The sequence below is a fragment of the Octopus bimaculoides genome, chromosome 21 (genome assembly GCF_046866305.1).
Source record: "Octopus bimaculoides isolate indiv1 chromosome 21, ASM4686630v1, whole genome shotgun sequence".
Taxonomy (NCBI): Eukaryota; Metazoa; Mollusca; class Cephalopoda; order Octopoda; family Octopodidae; genus Octopus; species Octopus bimaculoides.
The window spans coordinates 3,051,060-3,069,262 of record NC_142948.1 but is presented as its reverse complement, the minus strand read 5'-3'; the positions used below and the strand labels follow the sequence as shown (position 1 = coordinate 3,069,262).

Below are 18,203 nucleotides of genomic sequence, written 5' to 3'. Positions count from 1 at the left end.
ATATATGTAAACATGGTGAATCATGTCTTTACAGATGATGCTGTAATACCAACGAAAATAAAAACCCATGGATTGAAGATCTTCCAGCGTTTCCATTTCTCCAGTGCACTGAAAAGAATGTCTGTGATAGCCGGTTACTCTGCCACTGCTGGTGAGACGGAATACATTGCCACTGTCAAAGGAGCACCAGAAACCCTTAAAGCTATGGTAAGTGAATAAGATTAGTAGTTGAAAATGCATCCAATACACTCCGTAATGTGGTCAGTGAATGAGTGGAGACACCATGGACTCCAGAGAACCCTAGTCTCATCTTAAAAGAATGTGATATTTGAGGGGTGAGTTATGTTTGCAAGCAGCAGGGGCATCAGAGCATCCAGTATGATGCCTTGTGGTATTTGAGCTGAGCCTTTCTGTTCTCAATTCAAGTCCTGTCAATATCGACTTTGCTATTCATCCTTTTGAAGTTAATAAAAAAAATGTATATATTAGTCCAGAACACTGGATTGGTGGCATTTTATGTATGTTGAACCATATGCCTTGAAGTTCTGAGTTCAAACCCAGCCATGGATCTTAAATTTAATTGAGATTTATGTGGCTCTAGGCAGGTTGGTACCAGAAGGATTATTCTCCCTGAAAAGGTTCTAGCCCAGGCCCTGCACATGTACAGAGCCTCCTCAGAAGTCTTTTTCTTTTTACATTTTTTTTTTGTAATGACTCAAGTTGGTGTTTATAATGTTTAATATCACTCAATATTGTATCATGCTATTTTATTTTTATTTTCAGTTTCAAAATCCACCAAAAGACTATGATGAAGTTTATTTGGCTATGGCTAGAAGAGGAGCTCGAGTTTTGGCTTTGGGCCACAAGACTATTGGGGTTCTGACTCACCAACAGGTATATGTTACCCTTTGTAGTGTTATTCTTACATTTCTTTGATGTTACAATAATATATATAGCAAAATCGATATATATATATGTATTCATCTGTATGATATTGATGTACTATTGCCATACCTCCATCTTCGCTAAGGCGGAGGTAATGATGACATCATTGGAATTTCAAAGCTAAGACATAATGCATGTTTAATTCAAAACCATGGGAATAAATAAGCATTGCATTTGACCGAGTAATCTGAATGCTAAAGGGTTAAGGGAATAAATATTGTTGCTTTATGTTTCTTGTAGCTTTGTGACTATTGTTTGTTTGTTGTTTCTTTCTTGAAAAGGTGCGAGAACTGACCCGAGAGGCTGCAGAATGCAATTTAGAGTTTGCTGGATTTGTCATCATTTCCTGCCCACTGAAGACTGACTCTCATGCGGTTATCAAAGAAATTCAACAGTCATCTCATCATGTACGTGTTGTCATCATCGTCTTTTATCTTTTACTTGTTTCAGTCATTGAACTACACCTGTGCTGGATTACTGCCCTGAAAGGTTCCTTTCTAGTGGAACAAATCTACGTAAAGTCTGGTATTTATTCTATCAGTTTCTTTTGCTGAACTGCTAAGTTACAAGAACATAAACAAAACGGTGCTGGTTGTCAAACAATGTGAGGGACGAACAGACACACACACACATACAATGAGCTTCCACACGTTTTCCATCTACCAAATTCACTCTCAAGGTATTGGACAGCTCAAAGATTTAATGGAAGACACTTGCCTTTTGAACTTGATGGGATCTGGTTCCCTCTGAGTGCCTTTCATCCTTTTGTGGTGGGTTGACAGAATTAAGGACCACTCTTGGACAGGAAGTGGAGTGATTAGTGTTAGATAGGATGCTTTATGGTGTTTGTTTGTTTGTTTGTTTTTTGTGTGTTCAAACTTTGCCAGGCCTACATGTTGGGTACACTTAATGTGTCACCCAGTTTAATACCACCACCACCTGGTCCCTGGGTATCTTTACAGGCCTGCTCGCTTGTAAATAGTCAGACCAAGCATTCTGTTGAAGGATAACTCTCTCCTGTCTTCTTGCTGGTCTCAGAGACCCTTAAAAAGAGTCATGAGCTCTGCTTTTCCCTGTTGACTCAGCGATAAAATACAAAAAAGAAGTACCTTGCAGTTTTGAGTTACAGCCTTTACATTCTAAGTTCAAATCCTGCTTAGGTCAACTTTATCCTTCATCCATCTTGAACAATCGATAATATAAAGTACCAGTCAAACACTAATGGTCAGTTTAAATGACTTTCTCATTCCCACCAAAATTTCCAGCCTCATACATATACACACACATATGCACAATCATCATCATCATGTCCACTCTTCCATGCTAGTATGGGTCAGATGGAATTTATTGAGGCAGATTTTCAATGGCCAATGCTCACCTTTCTCCAAGTGAGATAATATTTCCCCATGGCTAGACATATTGTCTTGAGAGTGTGTGGGAGATTGGAAATAAATGACACCACTTGCATGACTGTGACACTTGTTTACAACTATTCCTAAACACATTGCCACAGGCGTGTGTGTGTGTGTGTGTGTGTTTATATGTATGAAGGGCTGCTGCTAAGATCCTGGCTTTGGCTAAGAGAAAATACAGGAGGATTTTATTCAACATATCCCCCTCTCGGGTTTAAAAACTTATTGCAGCAGTCTTTCAGTTTTTCTAAGCCCTGTAAAAGAACCAGGCCTTTTGTGATATCCTTAAAGCCAGGAACTTTACAAATCCACTCAAAAGACTTTGATCAATCTGTGGCTGTAAAACACACTTGCCCACTGTGCCATGCAGTGGGACTGAACCAGGACCCATGTGGTTGGAAAGCAAACTTCTTAACCACATATCCACATCTGCACTTATCACGCACAGTATGATTTTTCAAACAACTAAATACATTGAGCAATTTTTTTTTATTTTCTTTTATGTATTCATAATGAAATATCATCTTCTTTTCCAAAGTTCTCTTTTTCTCTCTGTTGTGTCCATCTTCTGTAGGTGGTTATGATTACTGGGGACAACCCATTAACAGCTTGCCACGTCGCTCAAGAGTTGAGAATCACTCAAAGTGAACACACACTCGTACTACAACCTCCCAACGTTCACTGTAAGTTGTTTTTTGGTTTGGAGGATTTTTCATCTCAAAATGTTTGGGGGGTTTTTTTGTTTGTTTTTTTTTCTGTAGGGATGGGTGATTAAACTAAATTTACAATTTTTTTTTCAGTAATTGTTTTTAATAACGGGTCATCCCAATTAGGCTAGCAATTACTAATTGAATATAAAGTAATTAAGAATAGCAATTTTATTATTTTTAAATATATTTGTCTTCATTACATTTCAATCAGTTTGGTCTGATTGTCACAAGGAGTTCTGTTCCTGAATAAATAATGTATATATATATATATATATGTATATATCATCATCATCATCGTTTAACATCCATTTTCCATGCTGGCATGGGTTGAACGGTTTCACTGAAGTCTGGAGAGACAGCGGCTGTACCAGGATCCAATCTGATCTGGCAATGTTTCTACAGCTGGATGCCCTTCCTAACACCAACCATTCCAAGAGTGTAGTGGGTGTTTTTTACATGCCACCAGCACAGGAGCCAGTTCGGATAGTGCTTTTTACGTTCTGCTGGCATGGGGGCCAGTCAGGGGGTACTGGCATCGGCCACATTTGGATGGTGCTTTTTACATGCCACCGGTACAGGAGCCAGTCAGGCAGACCTGTCATTGGCCACATTCGGATGGTGCTTTTTACATACCACCAGCGCGGGAGCCAGTCAGTGGGCACTGACCACAGCTACAATATTGGTTTTACTTCTCAAGCATATCATTTCGCACAATGCATCAGGGGTATTCTTAACTGGACTGGAGATATATATATATATATATATATATATATATATATATATATATATATATATATGGTCCCAGACTGGGTTTTAATTGATAACCTTTATTTCTAAATTTAGGGTAATTATGTTACCCACTTGACCAGCAGTTCCCTAACTTATATTTGGCATGTAACCATCATCATTGTTAAGCATTCATCTTCGCAAAACTCATTGAAACATTTTAGAAAATCACTTTGTGATGTTCAGGAATCACCTAACTTTTACCTTCTCTTTTCTTTTTACTCTTTTACAGCTGATGTATGGCACTGGCAGTCGATTGATGATACTTTGATTTTTAATTTAGGAATGGAAAACTTGCGGAAACTGATAAAGGAGTATGATTTGTGTATTACTGGTCAGGTAATGTTGTTTCATGTGAGGCTTGCCTGCTCAGCATTTTATGTTGTCAGACCCTTGGGGAAATGTTACTGGAACTATTGACCAGCTAATTATTATGACTGAACTGTTCACCTGCTGGTTATTATTACAGGACTGATGGCTGTCTCTCAAGTCTGAGAAAGATGGTTCTGCAATTTTTTGCTGAACCACCTGCACAGATGATTTGTTAATATTGATCAAATGTTAAGGCACCTGGCAGAATCATTTCAATGCTGGACACAATGCTTAGCGCTGTTTTCGTCCATCTTTATGATCTCAAATTCTGCCAAAGTCGATTTCGACTTTCATCCTTTTGGGGGTCAATAAAATAAGTATCAACTGAACGCTGGGGTCAGTGGAATTGACTTTACTCCTGCCATTAAATGTAAGTTGGCAAACTGGCAGAACCGTTACCATGCCAGACAAAATGCTTAGCAGCATTTCTTCTGAGTTCAAATGCTGCCATAGTCTGCTTTTTCTTTCATCCTTCTGGGGTCAATAAAATAAATCCCAGTTGAGTGCTGGGGTTGGTGGAATCGAACAACCCCCTACCCCCGAAATTGCTGGCCTTGTGCAAAAATTGGAAACCAGTGTTGATCAAATCTTTGTGCTGTTTCCTTCATCATATTGACATTACCTGCACAGGTATACAGTGTGCTGCTCACCAGGTGTCAAAATGATCACAGAACAACATGAGATGAAGTATTTTGCGCAACCAATGCACCACCTGGTCCAGTAATCAGACTCATGATCTCGTGATTGTGAGTGGAGCACTCTTACCGCTGGGCCACGTACCCTCACTGGACTATTGACTTATGTATATGTAAATATATCCTCATATATAAATATATTTCATTTTATATTTTACTCTCTCTCTCTCTTTCATTTACAGAGTATATCTCATCTCCAAACTTTAGATCCTATTCTCATGAAAACCCTACTTCCTAATGTGAAAGTTTTTGCTCGGGTTGCACCGAAACAGAAGGTAAATTATTCATTTCTTACATCAACAAAATGGAACCAGACATAGAATGGTATGGGGAGTGGTGGAGGATTTTGATTTGGTTGTCATCATCATCATTTAATGTTTGGACAGTTTGACATGAAGCTGGCCAACCAGAGAGCTGTCCAGACTCCAATTATCTCTTGTGGCATGGTTTCTACAGCTGGATGCCCTTCCTATCACCAGCCACTTTACAGAGTGTACTGGGTGGTTTATACATGCTGCCAGCACAGGTGAATTTACACAGCACTGGCACGAGTACATTTTATGAGGAACTGGCACCCATAAAGGGCAAGCATGTATGTATGGGTGACAACAATTTTACTTAGCTTGGCACATCTCTTGCATTATTTTGTCAGTTTCCTCCCAGAAGAATATGAAAAACAACATTACCAACCACAGGATATGAACTCAGAATATAAAGGGTTAGGGACTCTACAAGAGTGTAGGCTTGGAAGCACTCAACTGTAGAGATACTCTACTGGAGTGTAACATTGAAGTGTAGGCTCATAAAGACATTTTGCTGAAGTGTAAGATCAGCATGGCATTCTGTTGGAGTGATCCTGCCATCTCCGTGAATGCTAAAATGAGGGGACATTCGTTTGGAACTATCATATGAAGCCGAGACAGGGAGACACAAGCATTTTCATACATACCTACCAAATCCACTCACAAAGCTTTGGTTGGCCCAAGGCTATAGTAAAAGACATTTGCCCAAGGTGCTGCACAGTGGGACTGAACCCATAAACTACATGGGGGGGAAACAAATATCTTTGCCACATACCCATGTCTGCACCTATGATCAAAGAAAAATAATCTTAATTTGAATAATTCAATATATTATTTTTATTAACTTTATTCTTTTTTTTACCCTTTGAATTTTTTGAATTTTTTTTTTATTTCAGGAATTTGTAATTACACTATTCAAAGATGTTGGTTTTATTACACTCATGTGTGGAGATGGAACAAATGATGTTGGAGCTTTGAAACATGCAGATGTTGGTGAGGAAAATTTCATATAATTTCTTGATTTTTTTTTTGATTTTTTTTGATTTTATTTTATTTTATTTTATTTTATTTCCAGATAGCCTCCTAAATCACTTTGTTCATTTCTCAGTTTTCCTCTCAGTTCATTTGTGCTTCACCATCCATGCACACCAACATTACACATCATGCAGAGACTAAACTGCAAAACATGGTACCCTACAATTTTGTTTTGGTTTTTTAACTATCTTATTCATTCAATATTTTCTCACTGTAGGTGTGGCACTTGTCGCAAATGGCCCTGAAAGATTTCCAGAAAAATTAGACAAAAAAAGAAGTAAAAAATCTGAGGTAAGTAACTGTAATTAGTAATTTGGCTGAGATTTATAATTACTGTGAGAAAAATTGCTTCGTCAGATTCATCAACCTTCACCAAGTACTATGTATTGGATGGACTTAATTGTGTTAGAGCAGTGAAAATACCAGAAGCATGATTAGGTGCAGACATAGCTATGAGTCCCAACCATGTTGTCTTTGGTTTAGTCGCACTGTTTTGGGCAAGTATCTTCTACTACACATTTGATGACCGAATCCCTGTGGGTGGATTCGGTTGAAGGAAATTGAAAGAAACCCGTCGTATATGCATTTACGTCTATGTATGTATGTATGTATGTATATGTGTTTGTGTGTGCGCGCGTGTATGTATTTTAGGTTCCTATGTAATCGCTATTGGTACTGAGGTGGGGGGGGTTACATGGAGTTATCTCCCTTCACTTGACTTCCAAAATGCACTCCTAGTATTTATTTATCATATATTAATTAGAATTATAATACTATTAAAGATCTTTAAAGACCATAAAATGAAACATTCATTACTATTAATAAATAATTAGCAAACAATTCCTATACTACTTGTCTAGCGAGAATGTAATTTCCTTCAGTTCCTCATATCATACTTTTGAGCATTACTCCCCAGGTACTTAGCAACATCCGTCAGTTCAGTGGTTCCCAACCCTTTTTTTATGCCCTGCACCCATAAAAACTTTTAATATGTTCTCACACCCCTTAAAGTAATAATATATATAAGAATAAAGGTGCCTGGGGCAATTGCCCTCTTTGACCCACTATAAATCTGGCCCTGCTCGCACCCCCTGGAATGGAGGGTATATCAGCCGAAACGTGTTAACAACAAACAAGATGAGGACAAATATCCATCAAATGTAAATAATGTATATTCGTAACAGTTAGTAGCACAAGATATTCATAATAGTTTAGTACAAGCCATTCATAATAGTAATATAAGAGATATATCTTATGATACCGACTCATATAAAGAGAATTACCTTTTAACATTGGATTATTCATTTGCTTTAATTGTGTACAGATGGGGTGAGATGGAGGGCACACAGCACAGTCCTGCTTGTATTATTGTTAGTCTGCTATCTTTTGTCATTAGCTAATTTTGTTCTAATTTTGAATTTCACACAGAACATTAATACAGATGGTACTTCTACTGACCGAGTACAGGTACCACAGACGAGAGGGAAGTGTACAAGTAGAATTGCCAAACAGAGAGCAATTAATCGGGGAGAAAATCTTGCATACCCTGAGGTAAGTGCAGTGAAATAATTGTTGAACGAGTGTGTGGTTAACCAGTAGAATCTTTAGCTATGCTCCATCTATTGGTTGAAACTTCAATTATAAATTGATTGATTAGTTATATTCCATCATATCAGATATTGATTAGAATGATTGAGTTGACTGTGTTCCACCAAACAGTGGAAACAACTGTGATTGATTGATTAACTATGATCTGCTTTATCAACCAAAACATCCACAGTGCTCTTTCTTACAGCTAGGAACTACATTACACTCCTTTAGTACTTAACGTCCAGTTTGGTGGACAGGATAATTGAGAATTAAATGTCTACTTGATCATGGGGACACAGAGTAGACATAAGTTCAACTATAAGGACACTGATATTGAGCTGTTCAATCAAATGCCAATAGCTTGATTTCTGCTACAGGTATCACATTGTATTTCTTGGTAGAACACTATTCTACATTTCCCCATGGGTCACAAACCTATTAATGCCAGTCGTTTGTGGATAGTTAACATATATCTGGTAATCTTACCAGTCATAGACCAGTTGTCCTAGAGGAGAAAGCTCATTGATCTGCTTCACAAAATAGGAACTAACTCCTTAAAAGTTGTGTGTGATGGCAAAGCAAACTTAACCACATAGAAATTTTTTTTCTTTTACTGATTTTGTATTTACTTGGTCAGCAGGTGAGGTGTGTCTGCTGTCAAGAGTTGTCCCCATAAAATTTACCTGACTTGATGTAACTGAAACGTTTGATAGGTGGGGATCATACGGAGATCCTTTCCCAATTTTTGTTAACTCTGTGGCCACTAAAAGGCACTAACATCCATCTAGGTTTTTTTCTCCTTTAGGATTTTGGGAATATTCAGATGTTTTGGTGGTTCCCCCCCTCCCTAAGTCATTGAGTCATCATGATTAATTTACTGTGCTGATTCTGGTAAATGTGTTTTGCTTAATGACAAAAATCTTCTAATCTATTATTTAGAAAAAAATAGCAAACATCTTGAAACAAATGGAAGAAGAAGAAAAAGCTCAGGTTGTTCGATTAGGGGATGCGAGTATTGCAGCTCCATTTAGCTCCAAAGTGTCTTCTGCTATGTCTGGTAAGTAAATTCTGGTAACTAAACACTGCCAAGTCTTTCTAGGTTTTTGTGTCTCTTGTTCATTGTTTTGTATCCATTTTAAGTCATTCACACACATGCACACAATGAAAACAAAATATCCAGAAAGTCAGGTATTTATTTTAACACTCTCTAATTGTTGAATGCTAAGTTACAATTCCTATTACCAACACCTACAGATTTATATAAGTTTAGATGGAGGCTTGACTGAATGGTTAAGAAGTTTGCTTCCCAGCCACATGTTTGTAGGTTCAGCTCCACTACATGGCACCTGAGACAAGTGTCTACTACTATAACCCCTAACCAATCAAAGCCTTGTGAGTGGATTTGATTGATAGAAACTAAAAGAAGTCTGTTGTGTATGTATTTATATGTGTATTTATGTTTCTGTCATGCCATCGCATGATGGTTGTAAATTGAACATCACTGTATTACAAACAATATCATTCATTTGCAGTCTTCTGTGAAAAACATGTCTGGCCTCAGGAAGGACATTGGGCCATTGAAAATGTGCCTCAAGAAACTGACTCATCCAACACATCAGTCAAACTAGGGCTGTGGTAGAAGACACTTGCCCCAAGTGCCATGCTTTGGGATAAAATTCAGAGCTATATACTGGTTGCAAAACAAACCTTTTTACATAGCCGACAGCCATGTCTGAGCTTTGTCATCGTTCATTCATACAACTGAAATCTCTTTCATCTTTTACTTGTCTCAGTCATTGGACTGTGGCCATGCTGCGGCACCACCTTGAAGGATTTAGTCAAACAAATCAACCCCAGTACTTATTTATTTTTAAGTCTGGTACTTATTCCCTCAGTCTCTTTTGCTGAACTACTAAGTTACAAGGACATAAACCCACCAACACATGTTGCCAAGATCTGGGATGTATACAATGACACGCACGCACAACAGTTTCCATCTTCCAAATTCACTCACTCGGTATTAGTCACTCAGGGCTAGAATGGAAAAACACTTTCCTAAGGTGCCATGTGGTGGCACTGAACCCAGAACCATTGTGGTTGCAAACTTCTTAACTACACAGCAATGCAGCTTTCTGTTTTAGTCAGCAGTTCTTCCACATTGTCTAAAACTGCTCATGTTTTTATGTAAGGATTGAATAATTTCTGGGGGGTTTTTTTTTTCTTTTTTCCCCTTAGTTTGCCATATCATCAAACAAGGGCGTTGCACTTTGGTTACAACATTGCAGATGTTCAAGATTTTAGCCCTTAGTGCTTTGATATTGGCCTACAGCCAGAGTGTGCTATACCTGGATGGTGTGAAATTCAGTGACAGTCAACAAACAATACAAGGACTATTATTAGCTGGTTGTTTTCTCTTTAATTCCAGGTCGAAGGTAAGTCTGTTTGTTGCGTTTCCGAGATATATATATATCCTTTCGTTTTACAGTAGTTGGTTATTTGCCTGGCTTTTAGTAGGCAAAGATCTTTTTTGGAGGATTGTCTCTGTAAATATCATACAAGGATTGATTCAGATCTTTTATGGTATTCGTACATTTATCAAAACTATCATCTGTGATGGTAAAGTGAAACAGTTGCAACTGGAAATTGAAACCTGAACATTTCTCTTTTGTATGTGGTATATATGATCAGATTGGAGCCTGGTGCAGCCATCCGGTTCACCAGTCCTCAGTCAAATCGTCCAACCCATGCTAGCATGGAAAGTGGACATTAAACGATGATGATGATGATATATAATGTGTTTATTATCAGCTCTTCCTCTTCCCCACCCCCCATGTGTCATGCCAACAGGCATTGGCAATCATGATTTTTCTTGGGAAAGACACAAGGTCATCTTACCTTCTGCCAGTTTATTTGCACTTAACTCTGTTAATCTCTTCTTCTCTTACACTTAACCTTGAGGCACAGAGCTTATTTGACACTTAGAGGGAACTGGTTCACATGCCCCCCCCCCCGGGCATGTACACACATCAAAGGGCTTGTTTAGCCCATATCTAGGAGCCAGTTTTTCTTCTAGACCTATTTTCCTTAATCACAGGACCATCTTCTGCTATTAGCTCCATAACAGGGGTCCTTGACAGATACTCCTGTCCCGGATCAGAACAGACCTGGAAATAGTAATGACTAAGGGCTGGTTCCATATTACCCCCAAACTCCCAAACCAAAGCCTCACCACTGACTGTAGTTTAATGTCTTCTCCAAGACATTGTTAACTTGGTTTCAAATTTTGGTACAAGGCTAGCAAGTTCCAGTCATGAGAGTTAGTCAATTACACCAACCTCAGCGCTCAACTGGTACTTATTTTATCAACCCCAAAAGGATGAAAGGCAAATTCAACTGCACGAGGAATTTGAACTTGGAACATGAAGACAGGTGAAATGCCGCTAAGCATTTTTCCCAGCATGCTAACCATTCTGCCAGTGCGTCCCCTTAAATATTGTTACTATTGACTGTTATTAATATCATGTTTCTTTTCTTTGGTCTCTCTTTTTAACCTTTTGCTCTCTCCGTCTCTTTGCCAGCCTTTACGTACATTATCAAAAGAACGGCCTTTACCTAATATATTCAATATTTACACCATCTTAACGGTGCTGGGACAGTTTGTAGTCCATTTTACAAGTTTGGTATACTTGGTTAGAGACGCCAGAGTTCGCTCAGGATACGAGTAAGTAGTTCTTGTTTTTGTTTGTTTATTTGTTTATGTTTTAGCTTTTTGGTACCAACCTACTTGAGACTGATTCCTGGTTCTTTGATACAAACTTCATGTTTTAAAGCAATCTAAAGTAAATCCTTCCGCCAAAATTTCATTTCTAAGTTATGTTCCAAACATCTGTTTGACCCTTTAGCATTCAGATTGTTCTGTCAAATGTAATGTTTATATAATCAAAGTGTTTTGAATTAATCATGCATTACATTGTAGCATTAAAATTTCAATGATGTCATTGTTTATTCTTGTCAAGCCATCTAATCTGTGCTAGCATGGAAAACAAATGTTAAATGATGATGACAATATATATATATATATATATATATATATGAGAGGCTCTGCCAAGCTTCATTGAAGAAGCTTGTATCATCCCAAAGCTATTGTAGGCAACATTTACTTTTGGTTTTATAATAATTATATCAGCCCCATTACTACTTACCTGAATATTCATTTAATTACTCGCTTTTTATCAATTGTCACAGACAGATGCCCAAGATTCCACACATTGGAATCAAACCCATGCCTACACTATATATAATGTTTTACCAAATTCTTAACACCATGTCTATGTTATATCTGTACATGATATATTTACCTTTTTATCTCCTTACATTTTCAGTGAGTATCGGAAAGTTGACCTTGAAGCTAAATTTGAACCCAATTTGCTCAACACCACAGTTTATATTATTTCTGTGACACTTCAAGTTTCTACATTCTTTGTAAATTACACTGTAAGTGCTACTGAAAACTCTCTCTCTCTCTCTCTCTCTCTCTCTCTCTCTCTCTCTCTTTCTCTCTCTCTTTCTCTCTCTCTCTCTCTCTCTCTCTCTCTCTCTCTCTCTCTCTCCTCTCTCTCTCTCTCTCTCTCTCTCTCTCTCTCTCTCTCTCTCTCTATATATATATATATATATATATATAGATATATATATATATATATATATATTTATTGTCAATTATTACAATTGTTATAAAATATTTAGCAAAAGGTAATCCTAATCTCCGACCTAACATGGACATTGTGTTATTTACCAGGAGTAGAATTTTGGTCCTCTGCCATTACAGCATTCACTCCACTTTCTTTCAAATGAACTCATTTCAGATATGCTCTCACAATGATATTTCAAGCATAGATCTTTCTACAGTCCTTTGCATTGTAGTCAATTGATGTTCCACAGCAGCCCACATCTCACTTGCATTTAAGTGTGCAGATAAGACAGCACTATTGAAGAGAGTGACACCTAGGATCTTGTCCAGAATACATATATATATACACATACAAAGCAGGGTTGGACTGAGAGTATTAAGGGCCCTTAGGCATAACTGTTTACCAGGCCACTTTGTGTGTTTTGGTAGAGTTAACATGTAGAGTGCGGGGCCCCTCAGAGCTCCAGGCCCTCTGGCAGTGCCTGATTGACCAACGGCTCAGTCCGCCCCTGATACAAAGCAAACGCATAATATTGTTTTCCTTCTCTTCTTCACCAGGGCGAACCATTTATGGAAGGCTTAAAAGACAACAAACCCCTATTGTATAGTTTATTAATATCTGGCTCTACAGTGTTGCTATTAGCTTCTGGAATCTTCCCACAGATGCTGGATATGTTTCAACTTGTAGAACTTCCAAGTGATGTAAGTATTGCCTGCAAGACATTGCGGTTTCTTCTTTCTATATTCTTGAAAAATAAAAATTTCTGTGTCATATGAACACCAACTTCTCCACATGGCCTCAGGGACACAGTGTTCAGTTTTTAGCCACACAGATTTGAGTTCCGTCTCACTGCATGGCTCCTTGGTTCAGTGTCTTCTATTATAGTCTCTGGCTGACCAATGGAATTGGTTGATGGAAACTGTGTGGAAGCCTAGTACTTTAAGTCTGGTACTTATTCTATCAGTCTCTTTCACCAAACTGCTAAGTCAGGAGCACACACACACTTTTCACTCAGTGCACTTACCACCTTTTCCACTCTTTTGTCCTATTTTGTGTTATATTCATGTTGTACCTGGACCTCATGTTTCTCTCTTTCTCTGTCCTCCTCAGCAAGACAACTGCTCCTCTCCCTCTATCACAGTTTCTTATTCCTCCAGTCTATACCCTGCTCAGTTGGAAGGTACTTGGCAACCTCACCTGTGCCTCTTAAAAAGCACCTAGTCCTCTCTGTGAAGTGGTTGAAATTATGAAGGGTAACTGGCTATAGAAACCTTGCCAAGGCAGACATGGAACCTGGCAGAGCCCTCTGGCTCATCTCTTCTAGTCAAATCATCCAACTCATTATCAACATCAAGCAGACATTAAAAGATAAGATGATGACATAAACATACAACTGGCTTCCACACAGTTTCCATCGACCATATTCATTCACAAGGCATTAATCACCCCTGGGCTAGAGTGGAAGACATTTGTTCAAAGTGCCATGCAGTGGAACTGAACCTGAAATCACATGACTACAAAGCAAGCTTCTCAATCGCACAGGCATGATGACATCTCCTAAAAATAAAACACAAAATTTTATCATTTTAAAACAAAAGACTTTTTGTTCCCATGATATTTCCATATAAATAATTGACCCAGCCAAGCTCTAATTGTGGAGGGTGTCTGTGGAAAGGGTAGACCCAGGAAGACGTGGGAGGGAGTGGTGAGAAAGGATCTTGAAATGCTGGGCCTCACTGGGGAAATGATAAGGGACCGGGGGTGGTTATGGTGATTTACTGTACTTGAGAAGAGGCATCAAGCCAAGTAAAATTGCTGTCATCCATACATACAGGCTTGTCCTTTACAGGTGCCAGTGCCACATAAAATGCAGTTGTGCTGGTGCTGCATAAAAGCACCTGTGCTGGTGGCACATGAAAGTCAATTAGCACACCCCACAAAGTGGTTGGCATTAGGAAGGGCATCCAGTTGTAGAAACCATGCCAGAACAGACAATTGGAGTCTGGACAGCTCCTGTCAAACCATCCAGCTCATGGCAGCATGGAAAATGGATGTTAAACGATGATGATGATGATGATGATTTGTATAGTATTTTTTATTCTGTAATCAACTAATTTTCTAAGACGTATATTAATTGTTTTTCTCTTTCTCTTTTTCTCTTCTCCAGTTCTGCCAAACCCTGGTGATTGTCATCCTTTTAGATATGGTTGGTTCTTTCGTGATCGACAAAATATGTCACTATTTCTTTGGAAAAGGCAAAGTACGCAAAGTATGAATCAAAGAAAGGAAGTCAGGGTGGGGTGGAAGTTGATGTGTGTGTGTTTTTTTTTGGAGGGGGGGTCTTTTTTGTTTTGTTTTTGTTTGTTTTGAGTTGTTTTTTGTTTTTTTTTTTAAAGAAGACAAAAAGGAATGGCTCGGATACCAGGCAATAAAGAAATTACACAGATGTTGAGTCCCAGAGCATTTATTATTGAAATTACACAACCTTGAACCCATGGCTGCCATGGGATCTTTGTTGTTTTTTATTTTTTATTTTTGTTTTACTTTTGATCTTTTTTTCTCTTTCTCTCTCTCTCTCTCTCACTCTCATCACATCTGATCTCATGTATTCCAATCATTGATTTGAAAACTGTTGGCGCTGCCAGCCACCATTCTTTTCTTGTCATTCTTACTTATTCCAAAAACATTGACATTAATTCTAAAGAAAAAAAAAAGAAAAAAGAGACAATCCTGCAGTAAATGCATACAAACGCTGCATGTACAAAAAAAATGTGAAAACGGGGGGGTTCTGTTCTTACATAGTTCTTTTTTTTTTTTTCCATACTGTATATTAAAAAAAAAAAATTGTTTTTTCACTCAAAATTTCTACTACAACCAAACCTTTTAAATATTTCTTTCAACTTAAAGATATTGAAAAGCAAAAAAAGAAACAAAAATAGCAAAAAATATTTCTTGAATATTTATTTCTTTTAATTTAACAATTTTTATGGCGAAGAAAAAAATTTTCATTTTATTTTTTAAAAAAGTCCTAATTTTATTAATTTTTCTTCTGCAAACATAATAATAACTTTAGATTTAAATTTAAAAGTTAATAACAGTTTAAATATTTATATAAAGTTAATTTTGAATTTCTATTAATGCATTTTTCTAGACAGTCACAGAAGTGAAAAAATATATATATAATTCACTATTAAGGTTGTTGATAATGGGATAAATAATTCATTAATCTATAACGAAGATTAAAAAAGAAAAAAGATCGGAATGGTTTGCTTATATGTATATATATATATGTATGTATGTATGTATGTACATCTATATATATATACAAGTATATACATACATGCCATTTCCTCACCTCCCTCCCCAAATATGAGATGATACCTTTTTAAATATTATTTTTTTAAAATTTTTAAACTATTCCCATGATGATAATTAATTGTACAACTGTGAACTAGCTGCTCCAAAGAGACATATCTGAACTTGTTGTACCTAACCAGTAAACGCAGACCATTTTCCTGAAGTAGTAACCTGATGACTTCTTGTTAGAATCTCTTCAATAAAATGATCGTTGCCAAATTGATTGGAACTGGATGTATGTGTTTTTGTTGTTTGTATTTTGATTTTCTTTTAACTCCATGTTGAAGAATTATTTAAATGGTATCTTAAAAAGGAATATTTATTAATTATATATACACACATACACACACCTACATTTATCCTACATAATTGGCCCTCCATCAGTTATAACGATGAGTGTTCCAGCTGATTCAATCAATGAAACAGCCTGCTTATGAAATTAATGTGCAAGTGGCTGAGTACTCCACAGACACATCTACCCTTCATGTAGTTCTCAAGGAGATTCAGCTTAATGCAGAACGTTGATGCAGCTGGCCCCTTTGAATTACAGGTACAACTCAATTTTTTCCAGCTGAGTGAACTAGAGCAACTTGAGATAAAAAGCCTTGCTCAAGGGCACAACACACTAGCGGGGAACCTAACTCATGACATTACAATTGTTCGCTGAATGCCCTAACCATTAAGCCACTCACCTTCACTATATCATACACACTAAAGTGGTTGATGTTAGGAAGGGCATCCAGACATAGAAACAGGCCAAATTAGACTGAAACCTGGTACAGCTCTCTCCTGCTTGACAACTCTGGTCAAATCAACTTACTCATGCCTGCATGGAAAACAGACGGTCAAGGATGATGATAACAATGACCACACATATAAACACTTCTATTTGCTTTGGCAAGTGGGCTGTGGACATGCTGGGGTAAAATAAATCTCAAAATTATATATTCATTTTTACAGCTGCCCCAGGAGCATTTTTCAGTGCTCTTTATATTTTGTTTTTCAGTGATTCTATAGGATAGCCAGAAATTATTTAGTTTGTCAAAAACTATCATTTCTTTAGGTTTGTATGATTTCAACACTGGAGATCACAATCATACATAAATTCATTTTTTTCTTCAAAATTTGAATTGAAAAATATTTTTGGGATTTAATTCATCTTTCTTTCCATAACTTTGCATTTTAATTTGTTTGAAGCTTCACATTTTTTTAAACGTGACAGATTGAAAAATTATGCAACAATAAAATTTTCACAAATAGTTTTGTTTCAAAATTTCTTTTTTATGGAAGTGAGTGGAAGCAGGGGTTAAAATTTTGGAAAAAAATTTTATTTATTTTTACAGAATTGTAATCTCTGATGTTTAAAAATATATAAATATAAAAAAAAGTACAATGGTTGGCAAATTAAATAATTTCCTACTCTATTGTTTAAGATTACCCCTGTTTTCTACCTCTTAGTATAACAGAAGAGCTGGGTAAGCTGAAAAAATAATCTGAAAAAATAATCCCTTTTTTTTTTCAACTATTTTTCCAAAGAATTTTAACATGTAGCCCAGAAATTTCATTCCAAAGAAATCTGTAATAGATCTATAACCGTATATACATATATATATTACATGTATGAGTGTGTATATTGCGTATATTGCGTGTATATATATATATATAAAATGTATGTATGTGTGTGTGCGTATATATATATATATATATATATATATATATAATTGAATAAATGAGGGCAGTTCTGAAAAGAGTACCATTTGCAAAATATATGATTTTGTTTTCTTAAATAGTTCTTGAATTTTTTTTTTTTTTTTTTTTTTTTTTTTTTGATTTCTAAAAAAATTATTTTCATTCAAAACAAAGTTGGGTGAAATAATACAGAAAAATATAGTTTTTATTTATTTTTTATAAGGGGATTTACCAATGGATAAAACTGAAATAGAGATACAGTTAATATTTGCTGCACTCAAAGACAAGCTGTTATGTCAGTGTTAGGAATAAAGCTCATCTTAAATACCATTCCATCAAAATCGTTCTGATTTTAGGGTTTTGTTTTGTTTTGTAATTTTTTGTTTGTTTTTTCTATTTTTAATTGAAAGAAGGTGGGAGTCTTTTCTTTATCTTAATGTATTTTGGTTTCTACTCATTAAAAAGACAACTTGGTTTCATTGTTGTGTTTAATTTTTACTTAAGATTAAATTAAACCATTCATAAAATGGCTTTGTAATACACTAACAGTATGAAACATCAAGAGGAAACAGGTTTGGTAAGAAGTTCACTTCCCAACCGCATGGTTCTGGGTTCAGTCTTA

The 18,203-nt window shown here is 36.7% G+C and overlaps 1 protein-coding gene across 2 annotated transcripts in view; it reads left to right on the top strand.

The window, feature by feature from the left end:
* Window positions 1-16,126, top strand: part of LOC106884114 (endoplasmic reticulum transmembrane helix translocase) — a 30,511-nt gene extending 14,385 nt beyond the window's left edge. For both annotated transcript variants that reach the window (XM_089339286.1, XM_089339287.1), the window contains exons 13-27: window positions 35-207; window positions 784-894; window positions 1,227-1,352; window positions 2,932-3,040; window positions 4,086-4,192; window positions 5,103-5,195; window positions 6,119-6,215; window positions 6,475-6,548; window positions 7,686-7,808; window positions 8,787-8,904; window positions 10,083-10,279; window positions 11,426-11,568; window positions 12,230-12,341; window positions 13,093-13,236; window positions 14,703-16,126. In XM_089339286.1, the coding sequence (XP_089195412.1) occupies window positions 35-207; window positions 784-894; window positions 1,227-1,352; window positions 2,932-3,040; window positions 4,086-4,192; window positions 5,103-5,195; window positions 6,119-6,215; window positions 6,475-6,548; window positions 7,686-7,808; window positions 8,787-8,904; window positions 10,083-10,279; window positions 11,426-11,568; window positions 12,230-12,341; window positions 13,093-13,236; window positions 14,703-14,810 (1,835 nt within the window). In that variant the 3' untranslated portion in view covers window positions 14,811-16,126. The remainder of the gene's footprint in view (window positions 1-34; window positions 208-783; window positions 895-1,226; window positions 1,353-2,931; window positions 3,041-4,085; window positions 4,193-5,102; window positions 5,196-6,118; window positions 6,216-6,474; window positions 6,549-7,685; window positions 7,809-8,786; window positions 8,905-10,082; window positions 10,280-11,425; window positions 11,569-12,229; window positions 12,342-13,092; window positions 13,237-14,702) is intronic.
* The last annotated feature ends 2,077 nt before the right edge of the window (window positions 16,127-18,203 follow it).